The 22,482-nt window shown below is 46.9% G+C and overlaps 2 protein-coding genes across 3 annotated transcripts in view; one reads left to right on the top strand and one right to left on the bottom strand.

Annotated features, from left to right (window-relative positions):
* Window positions 1-22,482, bottom strand: part of LOC131258994 (flotillin-2) — a 192,981-nt gene that overhangs the window by 60,185 nt on the left and 110,314 nt on the right. The gene's annotated exons all lie outside the window — the stretch shown is intronic.
* Window positions 8,780-22,482, top strand: part of LOC131259874 (glucose dehydrogenase [FAD, quinone]) — a 42,054-nt gene continuing 28,351 nt past the window's right edge. Inside the window, exons 1-3 of the mRNA XM_058261481.1 lie at window positions 8,780-9,192; window positions 19,269-19,519; window positions 19,585-20,969. Of these exons, the coding sequence (XP_058117464.1) occupies window positions 8,780-9,192; window positions 19,269-19,519; window positions 19,585-20,969 (2,049 nt within the window). The remainder of the gene's footprint in view (window positions 9,193-19,268; window positions 19,520-19,584; window positions 20,970-22,482) is intronic.

Here is a 22,482-nt window from a genome sequence, read left to right as displayed (position 1 = left end):
GTTCCTATCGCTTCACGGATCACGCCCGATCGAGCAGCATATGGATGAGTTGCTGGATAGCATCTACAGCTATTTCCGGTACGGACTGGGATCATTCGGATCGGTTTCCGCAACGGATCTGTTGGGCTTTGTCAATACCGTGAGTCCAACCGCCAAGTTCCCCGACATACAGTACCACCATATGCTCTACTTGTGGAAGACGCCCAACATTGAGAAGATTACGCAATCGCTCGGTTGGAACGACAACATTGCCGCTCAGATTATAAAGCAAAACCAGAAATCGGAAATTCTTACGGTGCTGGTTACGCTACTCAATCCCAAGTCGAAGGGTTCGATAAAGCTGCGTTCCGCCAATCCGCACGATGCGCCGATTATCAACGCCAACTACTTAGATGACCAGCGCGATGTGAAAACGCTCATCAGAGGTATCAGACACTTCCGCAAGCTGCTCGATACCGAGAACTTTAGCTACCACGAGCTGAAGGACTTGCATCTGGAGATTGAAGAATGCGACCGGCTGGAGTACGATTCGGATAGCTATTGGGAGTGCTACACTCGCTATATGTCCACCACCATCTACCATCCGACGAGCACGGCCAAGATGGGTCCGGATGGAGACGCAGAGGCCGTGGTGGATTCGAGGCTGAAAGTGCGAGGCGTACAAAATTTGCGCGTGATCGATGCCAGTATCATGCCGGACATTGTGAGCGGTAACACGAACGCACCAACCATCATGATCGGCGAGAAAGGATCTGATTTGATAAAAGAGGATCACGGTATGAATGACGCTCCGAACGCTCATACCGAACTTTGAATTTGATGAAAATAAACTTGACTACTATGCGCAAAGTAAGGCATTATAATGTTTTTCGGTGTTGTGTTATTTTCATGACAAAACGTGTTGAAAAGATTCCCAAATAAGTTAAGCCTCGCCTATTTTGAATTGTACAATTATTACTTGATCGGTGATAAAACATTTGGAAAACTGTTCTATAAGAAAAACGCAAACCCTCTGTCGTGAATATCGCATCTGTACATAAAAATTCAAAAAAAGCTTGAGATCGAAAAAACAAATAAAAATGACGATTTTTTTTTTTTATTTAAACTTGGTAAAAAGATGACGATTTAGAAAAAAAAGACAGAAAATCCATGACGATGTAATCGCTAAGAGGTCATTTTATTAATACCTGACAGACTTGTAGGTATTTGAAAGCGTCCCACTTTGTGCATAACCTCCACCAACATCAGTATCGATCGGCTTGCATGCTGATAAAAACGAACTGCCTGCACGTGAAGGAGTTTAGTATAACAACAATAGCGTAGAACGTCGGATCAACAGTTGAACCAACTGCGGATCAACAGTCGGAAGCAAACGAATCTTCTAAGAATGGAGCCACTCTTGAACGGCCAGTGTGCCTCACAGAGTCTGGGTCCGGCCAACCAGCTGTTTACGCTACTGGTGCGAACGATCCTGGCGGCGCAGTGCACGATCTCTCCTCCGGACATGTGGCCCAAGGATTATGGCCCAACCGCCCTTGAGCAGGGGTTGGATGAGTACGACTTTGTGATCGTTGGCGCTGGCTCGGCCGGGTCTGTGGTGGCCAATCGGTTGTCGGAGAACCCAGCGTGGAAGGTGCTGCTGCTCGAGGCCGGCGGAGATCCTCCGATCGAGTCGGAAGTAAGTATTAGATACGGTATTAGTTGATTGTTTTCTTCGCGAAACTTCGACGAAAAGAAACCAATAACATGTACGTAAGCATTGAATATTATTAGCATTGCTTTAGTTGTATAGAAAATGATATATTGCTGTCTATGGTTCCAGACTAGAGCAACTAATAATAAAAGAGTATACAATTTTATTCAAGGAATTATAATTATATAATACTTCTGGTATGTTATGTGGAATACAAGCAGCAGAAACTGGGAGCAGAATAAAAAAAAGTGGCATTTACTAAGTTAAATTGCAAATGAAGCCCACGGTCAATGGAATCTGGTAGTATCTAGGTCTTCGTGACGACCGAGAGCTGTCTTAAACGGCTCACAATAAAAGTAGCCCTGACATAGACGATGTTCAGTGAAGCAAAACGCGTTGGATTGAGGAAGTTTAAGGAAGGGATTGCAAAAAAAAAGAAAAAGGTTGAAGAACAACACAATGCACACAGACGCGTCACGCAATCGTCTACGGGTAACCACAATAAAAAATAACACATATATAGCAAAATTCGTTCCATGTAATCTGCCATGTTCTAAAATAACTCTTCTACAGATAGCATCCATGTCGGGAACTCTTCAACACAGCGCAGTCGATTGGGCGTACCATGTGCAACGGTCGAGTAGAGCTAGTCTGGGTCTGAGAAATGGAACATTCTGGCCCCGCGGACGCACGCTTGGAGGTTCCGGTGCCATAAACGGAATGCAGTACGTGCGAGGAAATCGGCGAGATTATGACCGCTGGAAGGATCTGGGAAATCCCGAGTGGGGCTGGGAGGATGTCTTGGAGTACTTTAAAAAGTCGGAAAATATGAACGTACCGGAGCTCGTTCGTGGAAATGGGTCCAGGTACCATCGCACCGGGGGTTATCTGAACATCGAACAGCCTGTGGATGATACGGAATTGAACCAGATATTGCGACAGGCAGCGGTCGAGTTAAAGAAGACATGGATTCCAGATTTTAACCAAGATCGGCACATTGGATACGGCAGCACTCAGTTTACGATGATCGGTGCGACTCGGTGCAGTCCAGCGAAGGCGTTCCTCGCACCGATTAAGAACCGGTTTAATCTGCACGTCATCAAGCATGCAATGGTGGAAAAAGTTCTCGTTGATGAAAGCAATATCGCTACTGGGGTGAGTTTTGTTTTGCAAAACAAAATACGGATGATTGCTGTAGCGAGCAAGGAAGTCATTGTTGCAGCAGGATCAATCAACACACCCCAGCTGCTCATGCTCTCTGGAATTGGTCGAACCGAGGAGCTGGAGCAATTCAATATCCCACCTAAAGTGAACCTGAGTGTTGGAGGAAACTTGCAGGATCATGTGGCGGTGCCGTTGTTTTTCAAATTTCCCAATCTGCGCCAGGACGGTAATAACACGTTCTGGAAGTTTAATGAAATCGATGCTCTATACGAGTTTACGTTGAAAAACCGCAGTCGAGGCATAGGAAATTACCGCTACCTGGACACGATGGAGTTCTTCAACACAGCAAATGCCAGCGACCACTACCCGGATGCGCAAGTTGTAAATGTTATTTTTCCAAAGGGAGAAGGATCCATCGGCCAACAGAGCAGAAATTTTGAGTATATTCGACCAATAAGCGACTCCCTGATGGAGGCTGAGCGGGAGGCATCGGTGCTTTGTTCGTACATTATTGCGCTTAATATAAAATCAAGAGGAAAGATCAGCCTGGCCAGTGCCGATCCCCGGATGCATCCCTTGATTGATGCGAACTATTTCGGGAATGAGGACGACCTCCAACTATTAATCCGTGCTATTCGCATCCAACAAGAGCTGCTGGGAACGAACGCGTTCCGCACAAACAGGGGGAGTCTACATCGGGTAAACATTCCGGATTGCCAACAGCTGGAGTACGATACGGATGAGTACTGGGAGTGCTACGTGCGCCACATGACCATCACCGCGTATCATCCCGTCGGAACGGCGAAGATGGGACCTTCTACCGACCCGGAAGCGGTCGTTGATTCGAGGCTACGCGTGAAAGGCATCCGTGGTCTTCGAGTAATCGACGCTAGTATTATGCCGATGGTGGTCAGTGGAAACACGAACGCGCCCACTATCATGATCGGTGAAATGGGATCTGATTTTATCAAGCGAGAGTACGAGTAATATGAGGTTTCCTATGGATGTAGTTTTTAGCTAATGATCTGGCAGAACTTGGAGTAAAACAGCAAGGATAATCTTGGAGAAAACAGAAATGGTCTGATGAAAGAGGACTGCTTTCGAAATTAGATAATCAAATTCAGCTCGAAGCGCGCACCAGCAAGGCCCCTAAAAGTATGCAAGCATCGACGCACATGGAATAATTTGATAAAATATTGTTCTAAACGGCATGCATGTCATGGAAATATTCGTCTAGGTCTTTTGTTATGAAAGAACGAATGTATAGCATTTTTTTTTAAACATTCAAACGAAAACTTTTACATAACTTCTACAAACAGGATACCAATGGAATTGACAATTAGCTCTAAGGCTCAATATCAACAAAGCCGAACCAATGTTGAACTTGCGCTGGGTGCCGTTAAATGGTTCATAAAATATTCCCATCGGTTTTACTGATGTCATGCTGATAAGCCTTGAACGGGGAGAAAGTAATTCGGCTTGCTCCACAACATTCCATCGCATAAGACACTGTTGCGTTACTTAACTTCCGATTTGTATGCGTAAAACAAACGAAAGAAATTTTACGATGTTATTCGCATGAAATACAAAACAATGTATTTCATGCGTCGGGGAAATGGTTGGACAAACGTAATCTTCGGTAAAGTACAGCGAAACATAACATTTGTGAGATATGTAATTGAAAATTTTAGGCCAAATTTAATTTCTGCATTCTTAATGATTTTAAATTACTGTAATAATTGCAATTAAATAAATTGCTTTATCAATATTACCCGTTCCAAGAATAAACATGACAGTTTCATGGCTGGAAGAGTCAAATTACCTGTAAGTAGAATGAATAAAAATATCTTATTAGATAAATTGCAGCTGATTTCACTAATGACTATGCAACAGTGTGGTACTTTCACCATAACTAAGATCGATCCCACAGAAACTAGTACAGATTGTATAACATTAACAGCCGGTCGTAAGTATGCTGGCTCAAATCAGGTAGCAAATTTTTGTCACAAAATGGCCTACAGCTATCGAGCGAATGAGGAGCACCACATGTAATACCAGACTGCGTAAGGAACAACGTCGAGTTGAAGGTGCTAGTTTCTAGAGTTACACGGCAGTGCAACGAACAACGTCCACGAAACCGACGGCTGGCCGACTCTTGCTGGACACACCATTGCAACCGCTTTTACACCCTCGAGCACTGCAAAAGCGGGACGAGAGTGCAACAGCAAGCCAACGCCAACCGGTTGTTGCATTTACCCAAAATAGTCACACCGTGCATGACGCGATAGTGCAATCCGAAGCCGCCGGGGGTTGGGGTACTTTCCATCGCAGAGATGGCCGGGCGTACGATAAAAGTAAAGATGTTCCATCGTAACCTATCCCAACCGAATCGGTGTGTGTGTGTGTGTGGGTTATTATTTAATGCGATTGGATAAGATCGTGAAACCGAGGCTAGCGAAAAATGTTGTACAAATATGTAAACACTGAGAGCATTTCAATTCGATGCTAAATTTGGTCGAGATTAAAAGGTAAAGTGAATGTCGACGGTTTCGGGTAAATAAATGATGGGTAAAGTTCAGCGATAAAACATTTACTATGTGCTGATATTTACAGCGCGCGAAGATGAATTCGTCCGAAAAACGTAGCCGATAGCAGTCACTTTCGAATGTCAGCACAACACGGTCAATATCACCAGCCAAGGGAAAAACCTGTTTGTAGTTTCGTTAGCTTAAAACATCCCAAAAAGGTCAACTTCTGCAAAAAATAAAAATAAATAAAGAGCGAACCATTGAGTTGGCTTGCATTAGGTTTTTCGACGAAATATGCAAAAAAAAAATCAAGTGCAAGAAAAAAAAAGGAAAAATCTCCCGAAAACCCGAGAAATCGAATCACCACCATAAAAATGCAGCTTAGCTGCCAAGGTTGGCCGTGCATTAATTGTCGTCATGATGACAAGCCAACCGATTGAGCGTATCGATCGCTGTTTAGCGTTGCCCCCTTTCCCTCCGCTGCCCCAGCTCTCACCAAACACCCAACCCACCACCAACGGCGGGTGCAGCTTCACTCGATTATCGAATCAAACGGAACGACCGCGGCCCGGGCGAGATCTCGGTGAAGGTCAATTTCATCGTCTTCGACGCCTTCAACACGAGGTGGTGCCGGGGGGCAGCGATGAACGAAAAATTGATTGATTCGATTGTTGCCGCACCGGTCGATCGCCGAAAAATGGAGCCGAAAAGCGAATGAAACACCATACCCATCGAAGATACACATTGGTGTGGCACGCACGAGGAAAGGCCGCACGCCCAAAGACAACACATAACTTTCGGCGGTTTTCATTTCATCGTTTGCTGAGCGTAAAACCGAAGCAAACAAATGCTCCGATGGGCCGGGAAAGGCCAATCGGATCGGCCGGAAGGTCCCGCCGGTTCGTTCAGGGAAGCGGAACATTTCGTTCGCACGGCGCGCAAAGCTGTTGCATTGAGTCGGATGGATTTCCTTCGCAAGCCCTCCGTGTTAAGGATTTCAGACCGAAAGACCGTGTGTGTCTGTATATGTCGGCGCCCATCAGGAAGGCCTGCCCGGAACAATTCGATTATGCTACGATAAATCAATCGAACCGCCGGCCAGCTCCGCATATGACCTTCCTTGGTTTGCACAGTTCGGTAAGGGTACCGGAAAAAAATGGATAAACCCAAAAACACGCGCGCCCACACAGCCGCAAGTTGGGGCAAGTGTTGCATATTTTAATTTACGAAAGGCTGAGAATTTACCACACAACCCACTCGACATGCTTCCAACTCGAACGCTTCCAACAGGGCGCCGGAAACAAGGTGAAATAATGCGGAACGAACGAAGAAGTCCGCATTGAGCAGCCATGTACCGGCAAAAGAAAGAAGAGAAAAACCAATATACACTTTTCTTCCGCACGCAACGTGGTACCAAACGCCCGAAGAGTAGTAGCTCCTTCATGTAGCCCTTTTTTTCGGGTGCAAAAACTCGGCCACCGGTCGAAAGGGAAGTCTTTAAAGCGCTTCCCAAGAGCCGAAGGATTTGTTTCAATGAACACATGGCGCGGTACAAGTAGGAAGCGGAAAAGACAGTACACAACGGGGAAGTGCACCTGTTGGGTGTGCAGCAAAACAAAAAAAAAACGGCAGTTTGAAAGACACATGGTGTGTTCTTGAAGTTTTCCCAAACATAAAACGTCGTGTCCCATCTGAATCAAATTAATTTTGGCAGATAGATTGGATTTCTTGGTGCGTCAAGTGAGTCAATCTCAAATCCAATTAATTTCACTGCAGTTCGTACGGTTTGAACTTAACCTAGAAAGGAAATGAGAAGCATTGGCGTTTGTCCCTGTACAGCGTCGTCGAGAGCGAAAAGCATCACCGCACCGAAGGCAAACACTCCAGTGCACGTGAAGCAATGGAGTGTAGGAAAGACTACCGCCAAGAAGTGGTTGGTGTTTTCCGATCCTCACGACTACACACACACAAGAAGCCAGCTTCTCTCGATCCAATACACATGTACCTATCATCATCATCATCATCGTTGTTGTTTGCTATGGCGGATCAGCTGGCGTTTTTCCGTTGCGCTCGAAAATCATCTCAACCACAGCGTGGTTCTAGCAAAAGAGAAAGAAAACTCCCTTCCCCTTTGCCACGGCTTCCTTGTGTGGGTCCCCAACGGTAAGGCACACCCGGCGCTAAAAACCTAGAAAGCCTCCCCATTCTATGAGGCAGGGGGATGCCGTGAAATGTGCACGACACGGTTTGGTGTATATGTTTGCGTGACGCATGATGTGTTGTCGTCCGTGTCACGGCAACCCCGAGCCTGCCGTTGCCGAAGCGGTTGCTCGAGGGCTCGAGGCGCGAATCAACAATGTCGGCCCGCCGGACGCGAAGGCAATCATCGCCGCGATCATCAGGCGCGCTCGAACGGCATTATCATCAACGTCGTCGTCCCGCTCGGCGAGTTTGCTATTTTGCTTGCCCCGATCAAACAACACCGCACCGAAACGACCGCCAAGAGTACCACCACCACCACCACCACCACCACCACCACCAACACGGGTTTCCATGCTCGACGCAGCAGCTCAACCGCAGCAGCACTCCAAAATTGCATAATCCACGTGCTGCCTCGTGCGGACTCGATCAGTCTACTTTCGTCGATCGGCGCGATCGGTCGATATATTTCGTTCGCACGTACGATCGCGGTATAGGACATAAGGAGTTCGGTTCCGTGAAGCAGGGTCTTAAATTCCCCACAGGCGAAGGTCTTGAATTAAGTTTTCTCAACCCCTGAAAGAACTCTTCCTTCGTCCTTCGTGAAAGAAGCCATTTCCCAACCATGAACATTTCCCGGACGTTGGGCATGCAATAACGGCAAATAAATAGTTTGGCTAAGGCCATGGCATAGCCGGAACTAGTGAAATTCCTAAAGTGCGAGCAGTTGGTGAAAAAAGGGAAAACCAATCCGAACAAAAAAAAAAACCACCACACACACAAAACGCCGCAAAAACGCATCCGAAAGAAAACATCATAAATCGCGGCGAATTGGTTTTGGGGGTTTTTATTTCCCGCCTGGCAGAAAGTGGACAACGATGCGAGTGGAAAATTGGTGAAAGTGCGCACACCCGGAGCTACTGGGTGCGATTTAGTTCACGCGATCGAGACGCCGCGTGCGAGCGATACTAGCGAGATCAATCGAGCGGAAGTGTGTCGTTTGTGTGCAGGAAAAGGCAAAACCAACCGCAAGAGGGAACTGCGCGAGTCATCCAAATTTTTGGTGGAAAGTGAATGATGTGAGGCAGAAATCGTAGGCCACGGATTGGAAGGACCCTCTGAAGATATACGGTGTAGACGGTGTGAAGATTATAGTTCCTCGAAGAACCCTCATTAGGGAGGTTAGGACTACCAAATGGCAGTCGCATTCGCGAAACTCGTCCCCCTGCTGGCGGGGGCGGCCTTAAAGGCGACGCCAGTTGCCGCCTCCATTACGACTGCGGTCGGGGCGGCCATCAGTGCGGCGACGGCTGTCGTCGGCGTCGGCAAGCTGGCCATCGTGCCCATCCTGATAGCGTCGCTCGCGTACTACAACTACGATCTGTTCGATCCGGAGAACCGGCCGTTCAATGTGCCCGACGTGGACCGGGAGTATGACTTCATCGTGGTCGGGGCAGGGTCGGCTGGTGCTGTCGTCGCCTCGCGGCTTTCGGAGATTGGCGGCTGGAAGGTGTTGCTGCTGGAGGCGGGAGGCCACGAGACCGAGATCTCAGACGTGCCTATTCTGTCGCTGTATCTGCACAAGAGCAAGCTGGATTGGAAGTACAGGTAGGTCGACATTGCGCCAGCGGTTGCAACGTGGTGCTGTTTTTTTGTTCGTCGTCAACTCCCAACGACAAGAATCTGGCCAGTTCTGCAATTTCGGAAAGTCGTCGGGCAACTTCTCCTGCTCGTTGCGAACGCGTTGTCGCAATTGCACGAGGCAAACGAGATGCAGTACGAGTTCTGGCGCAACGACACGCCAGGCACCGATGCACTTTTCATTTCTACCATTCGAAGTGCATACAACCGGAGTCTCGGGCGATTCGCCTTGCCCGGTGCATTTGGAGTTTCTTTTTTTTCGGTCACCTCGTGAGCGTTCGGGCGTACACAGCGGAGCGAGAAGTATGCTGGCTGGTCCGCTGGCATGTCATCCAAGACTCAAGAACTGACCCTGAGAGCCGCTTTGTTCAGTGGAGTCACCGTGGCGCACGCACCGCCACTGATCTCTCTCCTTCCCTCCGCGCTACCTAAAACCGCCCAAGTGCCAAGCGTGCGGCTATCGATTAACGAGTGGAAGACGACGTGCAATTGCGCAAATACGATGTGCATGCGCACGAAGGCCTGGGCGGTGCGGTGTGGTCCGCTGACGCAACAACCCCGGCGTAAGGATTTCTCGCCCGCGGAAAGTGCTAAGTGAAGATTTTTTGGGGAACCTTCGGTTCGGCCCGCACAATCACTGTACGGCGGCGGTGACCTTAACGGAAACACTCAATCGACCAACGAAAACCCTTTTTTCTTTACCTCAAGGACTACAGGAGGGTGGTACACTATGGTATGCAATGTCTAACTAAATGTGCTAATGTGTAACGGATGGAGTGCATGATTGGGTTCAATTTCAGTGTCAATATTCAATATTAAAGAGTATTTTTTGAATTTGAGTTTTCTCGGATCATTGAGCCAGCAGGATAACAAACAACTTTCTTTAATTAAATACCAGTTATTTTGAGGATCATGGATCGTTAGGTTAAACTGATAATTTGTTTCTACAAAAATGGTTATACATCCGTACAGTTATGTAGCATTTTAAGTTTCAAGGAAGTCTGCTTCGAACAATTGTGTGAACACAACTCAGATTAAATGTCCGAATCCATCTTTTAAAATGTTTTAATGCCAACAATTACACTTAAAGTAAATATGTTAAAATTTATCATAAAATTGTTACGACATGTAAGCTCATTTGAATATTTTCCAGTGGTGACATTCTCTTGCGCAAATTCAGCAGCAAAGTTGAACCTACCAAAACAATACCATAGTCGTGCGAATGATATCCTACTAATTGGGTAAATGCTCATCCCCAATGTAGGTACCTAGCTCTCCTCTGAATTTTTAACTAGCACTATCATCTTCGTTATCATCTTTGTCGGTGGTGTGAGATCTTATGCAACCCGTGCTGCCTCCGTTTTCGCAGGTGAATATCATCTTCTGCCTAACAAGCCATGCCGCTCGTGTCAGACATACGATCGCGATATTTTGCGTCTTTTCCAACCCGTCTGGAAGCCGGTGTTGTTTGTGCGCCCGCCTGTTGTTGGGTTCAGCTCTCGGCGAATGTCAAATATTTCCACGACTACCAAATTGGAAACATCACCTACACCGGCGTGTGTTTGCGTATTTCCATCAGCAGCTGGTTGTTGATGAATTTTCGGTCCATTAGCTGTGCGGAGGTTTGACTTTGTGTGCCGCATTTAATATTCACCTGCAAACGCCGCACCCGCGGTGAATTTGTATAACAATTAATTTGACAAAATTACAAACTGCCTCCACTAAGGTTCAGAGTCGAATTCGATTTTGCTAATACTCGAGTGGTTTGAATATGGTGCCGACGGAGGCGATTAATTGCGCCTGCTCTTAAGAAGTGGTGTCGAAAGTGATTGACGTCGAATCCATTTGAAGAGATTGAGAAGCAAAGGGAAGTGGGAGGTTTTAAATGGACCAAATCATTTATCACTCAGATCAAGGCGGACGGACACCAGTAGACCATTATTAGCGCTGAAACAAGAAGTTTCTTACGACAAGCCTTTTCAAGGCTCCGTTTCTTTACAAGTTTGCTACAAGTATATCTTTTAAAAGAAATGAAGAATGTGATAATTAAAAAGCTTGTTAATAATTCATGTGGAAAAACAACGTCGACCCAGTAAAACGTTTGAAAGCTTGTTCCAACCATTATAAAAATTATAGCGATTCGAAAGGTTTCTCAGTTCGGGCTGCAAAATACAGGTCAACTTAGCACGTAGTGACCTCCAATTCTTTTCTTCGCAAAACAGAATTAAATATTTTCGCGAATCCAACCTGGGTTGCTATAAAACTACAGCTATTCAAATTGCCAAAACTTCAAACCTGTTAGATGACCTTATTTAAGCTCCGCAAACTCACCGGTCCATGGGACCCATTCTGCACGAGTTAGGGGCGACTTTATTCCGGTGCGTTTATTCAAATTAGCCCATTTCTAGGAGGGCCACAAGATCATCGACCATCAAACCCGTTTCTTGCATTTAATCGCTGGTCATGCCGACCGACCGTATATCATAATGGCGGTTATTCGATCACTAACAACAGAAACACCTCGTATATACTTGACTCGGTTTGAACAAAAACAAGCGATGAGATGAATCACGAATTCGCTTAAAGGCCTTTGATACCATCAGTGGTGGTCAGTGGAGGGAAAGGAGAACCGCAATCGGGATGGTTTGACCGGATCCGAACCGGTCCCGCCGTGATATTTACATATTTTTTGCCGCAACCTCGCCGTTGGCAATCTGGCGTAGACTATGGCGTGGACTGCAACTATTGCCTTTTTTGCCTCCACCATGGTTGTTGTTGACATAACTTTAATTTAATTTCTTCAGATTTTCATATTAGGATCTGCATTAATCTGACTACACATGTCTATCGAAACATGTTATCAGTGTTAAGTTAAAAATAGTCCAATCTATTTGAAAAGGGCCTACAAAAGTAGAACTACAAACCATGCGAAGAAAACATAAGAAACAAAATAAAAGAAAAACTTTCCTTTGGCTGTGAATCGATCAATCAAGTACAGATCAATTTAACTCTTCCGATAATGCGTTTGAATAGTGCGTCTGTAGCGGTTGTGTAGGGGAGATTCCCTCCGAGTCAGCTGAACTAGAATAATTAGAGCCCCATTAGGGGCTCCTAAAATTATAGTAGCACGCGGGATTTATTGCTAGGCCCATTTGCCCAGACGCATACCATTACGAAAACCGGAAAGGCGTCAAGTTCTGGTAACCTCAATGTCGGGGAAGCCTGCGTCTTCCGAAACCAAACCACTACTATGTTGATAGCACCCTAAAAGGCACGGCGACTTTAATCTTCCCTCCGTTTCGTTTTGTTCGTTTTCGCAGCCCTTTCTGTGGCTGGCGAGATGTTTGAGTTCATTTCAAGACTTTGAATCGTTTGATTCGCCCGGTGGAGCTGTAAAGGAGAGGAAAACCAGCACGCACCATGGGGCGTTGCTACATTGAACTTGGGCTGAAGGTTGCTGGCCGTGGACGTCCGTTTTTTTATGTTTTGAAGATCGCACCATACGAAAGGTGGAAACACTGATGATCTTAACGCACTCTGGGGCCGCGGGTCAACCTTCAACCTGGAGTACACGAGACAGCCGACAAAGATGGAATTGCAGACGAAATGGTGACCATGATGATGATGGTGATGACGGCTTTCTTATGATTTTGGCGAACGGAAACTGACAGCCACTTCATCAGCAGCAACGGGAGTTCTGAAGACATGCTCTATATAGCAGAACACTATTGCTTCGCTATAGTCACCAAACAAAGATTACCTATGGAGCCTACGAGGTCCTAACGAGGTGCCTCTCGATAAGTAAAAGTGTTTGTTTGCGGTAAACTTCATGTTCATCCGGTTTCAGAAAACGGTAGACAAAAGGGGTTTGACAACGGATATTTGAGTCTGCCATGCATACACCACGTTGACCCAAGAAGAAGACTATCTGCTGCACGCCCTTGCTTCTTCGGAATCGCTGGGCAAGGAAGCGTGTTGAATAGTTGTTGAACATTTCCCGCTAGTTTCTAGCAGAAACAAAAAACGGAGAGTCCATTGCCAGCTTGAGGTATCTCTACAGTCGAAAATCATTGGACGGAACCAACATATGCCGGCGAACTTTAAATTTCTTATTCCGTTACTTCATTCACGCAGCAGCCAGACATATGCTGTGGCACGCGGCAATGATCGTCAGAATGTGATAACTCCGGGCCCTGGCCAGACAAAAGGCACCGCTGTTTGGTGGCTTACTTTTCAGTTTTCAATTTAATAAAACCTCCCAATCAGCGAATACTGCTCGGTTGAAACGGCCAATAGATGTTTGCTTAAGCGTTGAAGCAAGTTTATCGCCTCATAGAGCAGACGATTTGACGGCAAACGCGCCAAACTACCTTAGCACAGTGTTTAAGCGGGACAGACTTACGACAAACACGCCCTTACGCAAGCATATATTTAATGGTCCATCGGGACTGTCTTGAATTTCGCCGCCCACCGAAACCGAGGGATGCGAAAGGTTGCGGACCAATCGGCGAGACGTCCTCGAACCGTTGCTCGCATGGACTGTGATTGGAGCCGGTTGTGTTACAGCATGCTTAGGGAAAGAAGCGCCATCGATCGCTAACTGGACACCACTTAAAATAGGCAAGTTTAGGCTGAACGGTTCCGTGCCATAAAGATGATTCAGCCATGTTTTATAATTTGCAAGTCTCATGCGTACTATATTGTTTATTGCCTCACACTTAAAAAGAGAAGTTATTGATATTATTATTCTACAACTTTTCTATGGCAAACAAAACAAAATTACACTATTTCATAAAAACGATTGAATAGTTAAAGGTTTTGATTGGAATTTGTTTTCCAAAACAAATAACTTTTCATTTTAATATAGCCGCCATTCGGTGCCAGAACTCGCTTTATCTTCAATTAGCAGGTTAAGCATCTGCAAATATGTTTAAACTCATTAGGAAAAGATATCATCGATGTTGGCAGTGCCGTAAACTCCAGGAAGCGAGATCAACTAATCCAAGGAGTTAGCACACACTTAAAGGTTTTCAAAGGTGAGCAATGCTGTAAACCTTCACTTCGCTCAAGAGCATAAACACCAGCGTTCGTCAATTTGTGGTAACTTCCCCATGCTGAACCCGGCGTAAACGAAATGACCTCCCCCCGGACTGATCCTCGGCTAACGTTTGGGATGTGGGGTAATTAAAACGATCTCGCCTAACGTGCCGGAACGCGTTACTCCACCTTTCCACGGCAGGTTCTCAGTCCGATTTTACTATGCCGCCATAAACCTTGCACCCTGCCTTGTGTGTTGCATGCAATTTGCTTCCTGAACCGGTTTGTGTTTTTGGGACCCGCACGGTTCGGTTCGGGGTTTTTAGTGCCTAAAGTTAAAGGTTTTGTCCAAATTACGTCCTCCCTTCCGGGCATTACGGGGTTGGACAATGTCAAGTTCATGAAGCAATCCTCACGGGAAGGTCTCACAATGTCTGCAGGTGGTGCCTGATGATGATGCTGCTGTCCGGCATGAAGAATGCCAACTCAGACAGACAAAAAAAGAGACAACATCCAAAGATGTCCACGCAAAGTCCACGTTTGTTACGTCGGCGAAAACCATTAGAGGCAGTGCGCGGATACCGAAATTGAGGAAATCTACTCTCATTGCCGCGCACGAACTTGAACTTTGCGCGCGTAGGCTGCTGAAGGCTTTCACCGGAGGGGGTTTTCGGCATTGGCGGACGATGGCACAAATATCATGCCTTTCCTTCGTTCGTGATGGACTGGGGTGATTTGAACTGTGCTATTTGCACGTACTTAAAAAAAATATCTAATTGAATAAAAGATGTATTCGGCGACGCCTCGTGTGAAGACAAAGTAATAATCGATATCTGCAGAGTTCGCCTTTTACACTTCATTTACTCCCCGTAGTGACTTTAGTACTTGTAGAAGAAAATTATCTGGGTTAGTTTCACGTGCATCGGAAATTGCTAGCGAAACTTTCCATCTTGCGATGGCTGGTTTCGCGAATGATGAACTTTGGCATCGATTTAAAAATATACGCTTACACATTATGGTCCATTTGCAATTTAACACGATCAGTTGGAGTCACGTTTCCAAGTGGTTGTATTTTTTACGAGCCATCGATGAGTCGCTTAAACTAAATTTAACGCTTTCTCGATTTTTGACTCACCCAGTGCCCTGGCGCAGAGTCGACGGTCGGCACCGAATTAGTTGTACACGAATTATTTATATGAAGACGTTACTGGTATCGGTTTATGGCAAAATTATTGATGCTCGTGGGTTGTAAACCAGCCTTTAAAATTCCACGCGACTGCTGACTTTATATTGGTACAAACAAGAGAACGGGTTTTGGTTTTACTTTGCTCGGTCGTGTCTGTTCAAGACCTACCCCAACACACCCTGCTGTTGGGTCAACGGAACCGGTTTTCCACACACGAAAGCGTTCCACATCGACACTGGGATACCCTTCTGAATCTGGGTTTTATCTTTATCTCTTTAAAGATATTCTCTCCTGTTTTGCTGCGCCAACTGGCTTCTGTCTGTCCCTTTGTGGAGCATAACACAGGTGAAAACCTGAACCCATCTACGGTAGATTCTGATAATGGTTGGCTTTTTATGGAAACTCCCCGTTATGAAGCTAACGAAGAATGTGCTCGCCCAATAATCCAAGATCGTGATTGGTAACTCGTCGAGCTCGTTAAAATTTGTGGCAAGAGAACTGGACCAGGAAGCTTAGGTAGAAAGATGAGCCACACAACAATGGTGCCCCGTTGCCGCGAGGCTGATTTGCATGGAAGCTTCAATTAACGCACCAGACAACGTGCTTTTACTTACTCGACATACCACCACCAACCAACCAGGCAGGTAGTAGGCAGCCGACACCAACGGATCACTTTCCTTTGAGGTTGCTGTTTTAGGGTAGGGATGATTTTTCCACCATAATACATTGCATAACACGATGCGCTTGTAGAATACCAAACGGTGCTGCCGTGAAATCGAACGCCAGGCCGCAAACGTAATCGCACTAGCACCGGGAACATTTCAACATGGCCTTACGGAGAGAGTGCTGAAGGTACTCCAATGCGGACGACAGTCGCTGTTGGGCCATAAACTTCGACCATAATGGTGGTGTTTGTGGAATTAGCTGGGGACTTGAAGTTACGTTCCAAATTTGAAACTATAACCCGATGGACCAATTAGCCCAGGTGAAGACACCTCGAGCGGAATGTCTTCAAACGAATGTAAATTGTTTCAAAAATAGGTGTGAAAGTGATCGTTCGATCCCGTTGCAGCGGCGCAGATAAGCGAGCTTCATTAATGTACCGCTCCCTAATTGTGCACCCCGCTCGGAAACATTTCGGCAGATTAGGCAACTGCTTGAGCTGATTCCGAACCATGGACACTCCCGCCTGACTACCTGGTCGTTCGATCAAAAAACAAACACATTTTTCTTCTCCAAACCATGACGACCTTCGACGTACGTGGGATCGAACGGATTTGTGCAAATTACTTCGAAAGTCCCAGACATAGCGAGAAAGAGAGAGAGCGGGAGAGTTAATCGAGCATGAAATGGATTGGTTCCGACTCTATTTCTTTCGGGCTGGGGCTAATCGCTGCTGCCGCCGAACACCGACAGTTTGTTTTTGTCTATGCACCTGATCTTTTGGATGGAAACAGCGAAGCAAGCAGTATGGGATGACGGAGGGGAAACGAGAACAAGGTCTTTAAAACATTTAAGTGAACAAGGATGATAAATCAGAAACGATATTATTAATGAAGCGTTTGACACCTCAAGATGGTAGAGATCAGCTGGTGGTGTGTCCTCCGAAGGCGGACCTAAACTGTCCAAAGATGCGTCATCCAAGAAGGGCACGACACAATCGATGAATGAGGTAACACACACCTGTCAAGGAAACTGTTTGTTTTTTACTATAAAGGAACGAGCAGAAAAAAGGCACACCAACCTCGTGTAATCAGTTAATGTTCGTTGATGTCCGAGGGTGGTTCAACATACCGGCTCTCTCACTCTGACTCTAGCTAATCGAGCGTGCCACGAAATTGCTTCAATTTTTCGTTACATAACGCCACACGCGGCACACAAGAACCTCGCACTACCGGAGCCCTTGTAGACGCAGCGTTAATAACAACACACATACCGTGTGCACATACCAACATCTTGTGGGGGTGCACCAATTTCAATGCTTCTTGCTCATCATATGTTCGACCGTGTCGGCATACGCGTCCCCTTTCGCAGATACACAGGAATCGGCCGACTTGCGTGGCAAGAAGTGGACACGGTTCTGCTGTTCAAGGTTGGAAAAGTGGTGCGTACGTGACCGTTGGATCATCTGATCCAGCCATGGGTAATGGCCACCCGCCCCGCCATTGGACAAGCGATGCACTCCATCGAAGTACTTGACGGTGGTTTCGGTAGCATTTTCGGCGCACGAACACGCTCTCACTTAATTACACGCACTCACTGTTGCCGACCGCGCAAGTTTTCAAACCAACCAACCAAACCGCAGCTGACAATGGTAGCTTGCGGTTGGCGTGGACTACTGGGTGATACGTGACTGTGAGGTGATCTTCAAAATCTCATCCAAATATTGGCCGACTGTTATATAAAACACCATCGCCAAAGGTGTGTTCCGGATTATCGTTTATGCGTCCGGATAAACCCTTGTGTGCAAAAATTGAAGGCCAACCGAGTGCTTAGCGGAGGTACCATCGATGACGTAGTGTCACTGCTGCCGCCATCGGCATACCAGATGATCAAACCAGATTTATCGGAAGCACTTCAAAGCGCCACGGGCAAAAATACCTCGAACACTCGGTCAACTTTCGTGTGCGTGTGCAAATAACACACAAGGCAGCCAAACTTGACGCGGCGAGGCACTGGGTCCTATTATGTATGCACGCCGGTTTTTCGGATGACCTTGCCTACTTTGTCTAGGATGACGGTGCGGAATAAAGCAACGGCTCTTGCAGCAAAGGTGAAGATGCTGATACCGCCGGTGGTTAAAAGCGACGTCGCCGTGTTTGCTTCTCCGGTCATCCGGCGCTGGGGAAAATGTCGAACGCGTTAATATGACAAAACCGGTGTGTATGCACAGAGACAAATTTGTCCATTTGTCCATGCCTATGAATGGCTGCTGGCTGTACAAAACATCTGTTTACGAACCACGGTTGGTACCCGCACCCGTGACTCGCTGTTGTTAGGACATGCGTTAAAACCCTTACGGCCGACTGTCAAAAGGCGTGGGTTTTGATAAAGGAGTCCCCAGCGACACCAGCCAGTCACCATCCCAAGGGTCAATAGTCGTGACAAATTTGAATCGATGAAATACGACCCAGACCTACTACGTAAGACAGTAGTTTGAAGGTCAACTCAAAAAACAAAATTCATGAACCAACCTCTTAACCGCCCATTTTTGACATAAAGCGTAAATGGTGGCTTCGAAGTTTACAAACTGCACAGAAAAGGGCAGCAAAACGGAGGGGAAAACAGCGGAAATAAAAGCCTATTTATTAGGTTTGCATGTTGATATGATCGTTTGATATTTTGAAATGAATTCCAAACGATGGACCATCGCATGCGTTGTATAGAAGGGTGTTAGACGAAAATCATCATTAATCATGCTCAGCACAAGGATAATGCGTTTCTCGATGCATGGCATCGTGCGTGCTGCAACCATCCGCAGCATTTTCACTTCCACCGTAATCCACAACCACGGTCCAAGATTAATCTGCCGACGATTGTTGGATCGCCTGGTCGGAAAGAGAAAGGTCAAATCGTTTCCACGATTAGTTCATCCGATTGGTTGCAAAGGTGGGGATAGTGAATGATGAAATGTAGGTCAACCCATAATTTTGGCATGTTTAATGTTTAAAACAGTCTGGATCGAACAGCCATGACCGGTAACTCCGTCCAACTCCGTCCTTGCAGTGGAAACGAATGGAAGAACAAGCAAAACAAACGAACGGTTTGCAAATGAACTAATCCTTCCGTTACACATTCGATTCTCGTCGATTGGTTTCAGAACTCAACCACAGAAGACGGCGTGTCAGGCGATGAAGGACAACCGGTGCTGCTGGACGCGTGGCAAGGTGCTGGGCGGCTCGTCGGTGCTGAACACGATGCTGTACATCCGTGGCAACAAGCGTGACTTCGACCTGTGGCGGGCGCTGGGCAATCCCGGCTGGGGGTACGAGGACGTCCTGCCGTACTTCCGGAAGTCGGAAGATCAGCGGAATCCCTACCTGGCGCGCAACAAGCGACAACATGGAACCGGTAAGTATTTCGATGTGCCGACTTCGAGAGATCCGACCCTAATCGCTGGTTATTTCTTTTCACAGGAGGATTGTTGCAAGTGCAGGACGCCCCGTACCTAACGCCACTCGGTGTGTCGTTCCTGCAGGCGGGCGAAGAGATGGGATACGACATCGTGGACGTGAACGGCGAGCAGCAGACCGGTTTCGCCTTCTTCCAGTTTACGATGCGCCGCGGAACGCGCTGCAGTACCTCGAAGGCATTCCTGCGTCCGGTGCGCAACCGCAAGAACCTACACGTGGCGTTGTTTGCACACGTGACGCGTGTCATCCTCGATCCGGTCACACGCCGGGCGCTCGGTGTCGAGTTTATCCGCCACGGAAAGACTCAGCAGGTGTTTGCGACGCGCGAGGTTATACTGTCAGCGGGCGCCATCGGTACGCCGCATCTGCTGATGCTTTCCGGCATTGGACCACGGGAGAACCTCGACCGCGTTGGCATTCCGGTGGTGCACGAGCTGCCGGGCGTGGGTCAGAACCTGCAGGATCACATCGCCGTCGGAGGGTTGGTGTTCCGCATCGATCAGCCCATCTCGACCATCATGAACCGGTTGGTGAACCTGAACTCGGCCCTCCGGTACGCCATCACCGAGGATGGGCCGTTGACGAGCAGCATCGGATTGGAGGCGGTCGGGTTCATCAGCACGAAGTATGCGAACCAAACGGACGACTGGCCCGACATCGAGTTCATGCTGACGAGTGCCTCCACGCCATCGGACGGTGGTGATCAGGTGAAGAAGGCGCACGGCCTTAAGGACGAGTTCTACGAGGATATGTTCAGCGCGATCAACAACCAGGACGTGTTCGGTGTGTTCCCGATGATGCTGCGGCCCAAGAGCCGCGGGTTTATCCGGCTTCAGTCACGCAACCCACTGCGCTATCCGCTGCTCTATCACAACTACCTCACCCATCCGGACGACGTGGGCGTCTTACGAGAGGGTGTAAAGGCGGCGATCGCGTTCGGTGAGACGCAAGCCATGAAGCGGTTCGGTGCCCGGTTCCACAGCAAGCAGGTACCGAACTGTCGCCATTTGCCGGAGTTCACCGACGAGTACTGGGACTGTGCGATCCGCCAGTACACGATGACGATCTACCATATGTCCGGCACGGCCAAGATGGGCCCACCCGACGATCCGTGGGCCGTTGTCGATCCGAAGCTACGCGTGTACGGCATCAAGGGGCTGCGGGTCATCGACGCCAGCATTATGCCGCGGATCACCAGCGGCAACATCAACGCACCGGTCATCATGATCGGCGAGAAGGGAGCCGACCTCATCAAGGAGCTCTGGCTGCAGGGAAAAGCGCGTCGCGGCAAGCGGCAGGAGCTTTTCGCCAACGAAACGATGACCGTCAACGCGGCGACGAACCAAACTGAGCAGCTTGACAGGGCAAGGTGCGCTAACGAGACCACGGTGAGCTAGTCTGCAGCGTCACGGGGTCGGAAGTGGTCCTAGGAACTCCAATGCCAAATTTAACGACGATGGTCACTGGTGGTGCGAATGTGAAGGAGCGAGCCATCGTGCATATCGCTTCGCTGTAAATACCATTGCAACATGTTACCGCGTAGGATTAGGCTCTAAGAACAGGTGATTGAAGTTAGGCGATAGAACTAGGTGGGGAAGCGGATGCTAGCGTGTAGGCCGGATCAGCTAAAACTGTGCGTCGAATCGCACGATAAGACACTGACTGACTGAACATAAGTTACTAGTAATGTTGAAATAAATGTTATTTCATTTTTTATTTCCATAAAAACATCATTGTATTGTTTAATAGAAAGAAAATCGAGACATAAAACCATTTACAATAAATAAACAACATACAAACGATGGAAGAACTACCAAATTTAACGATAACAGTGTTATGGAAGAGCAATGCTATAAATGAGACCGATCGATGAATCGTTCATCCTCGATTGCATACTTTTAGGCTGCATGATCGTAACGCTCAAATGGTAACGCCTGTGATCGAAACGCCCTCAGAGCTTTGAAATGTATGGGAAACACTTTAGAACATGTGCTAAAAAAAGCTTGCACAAAGCTTGCGAACCAATCAAATTCATTTCAATAGGTTCACAAAAATAAATTTTGAGGAGTTTCCCCAGATCTGGGTGACAAAATAGTTTTTCATATAGACCAAATGCGATACACGGGTGCCTGACGAATTTTAAAAGTAAATTTCTCATGTTTGCGTAACAATATTCAGATAAATCTGATAGCACTGGAAAGGTTGCTGTGTTAGACATCAGAAAACATAACCAGATATAGGCAAACGTAACAATGCCGAAATAAGAGAGCAATCGGTTTGCCACCATCATTTTATTTGGCAACGGAGCGAGTTTAGCGCATTTTGTTCAGCCGATAAATGTGTCGGAGAGATCAGTTGATCGGGTTATCATGTGAATAAGCTAAACTTAAGTATGTCGAGTGTACCAATAAACTTCGAAAAAGAGATTATTATGCCTGTGATTTCCAAAACTGTCAGATTCATCTGAATATTATTGAGAAACAGTTTTTTTACTTACTGCCAAAATTCATCATGCACTCTGCACTACTGAAACTGAAAGAAGTATTCGGTATGTTTTTTATCCCCTCTAACAAAACATTCCAATTCTAGTTTTGAAAAATACCTAAGCTACTTGTACAACTACTTGTGAATATCCAAACTTCCCTTGAAGAAAAGTTACCAACGGCTTCGATACTATGCACACCTTAGCGAATATTTTTGCATATTTATCATCACTTCAACCATAATTCAATCAATTTGGTTTCAAATAAAGCCATAAATTATATTTGTCTTTCAAATTAATCAATCTCCTTTCATCATAAGGCAGTATGATGCAACATTCGGACGCCTGGAGGGAATAAAATGACAACTTGGTCCGATATGAAAACGACCGGACATCACCCGAGGAACGAGACAAACCGG

The sequence above is a fragment of the Anopheles coustani genome, chromosome 3 (genome assembly GCF_943734705.1).
Source record: "Anopheles coustani chromosome 3, idAnoCousDA_361_x.2, whole genome shotgun sequence".
NCBI classification, from domain to species: Eukaryota; Metazoa; Arthropoda; class Insecta; order Diptera; family Culicidae; genus Anopheles; species Anopheles coustani.
The sequence above is the reverse complement of the archived record's forward strand: the minus strand, read 5'-3'. Positions and strand labels throughout refer to the sequence as shown.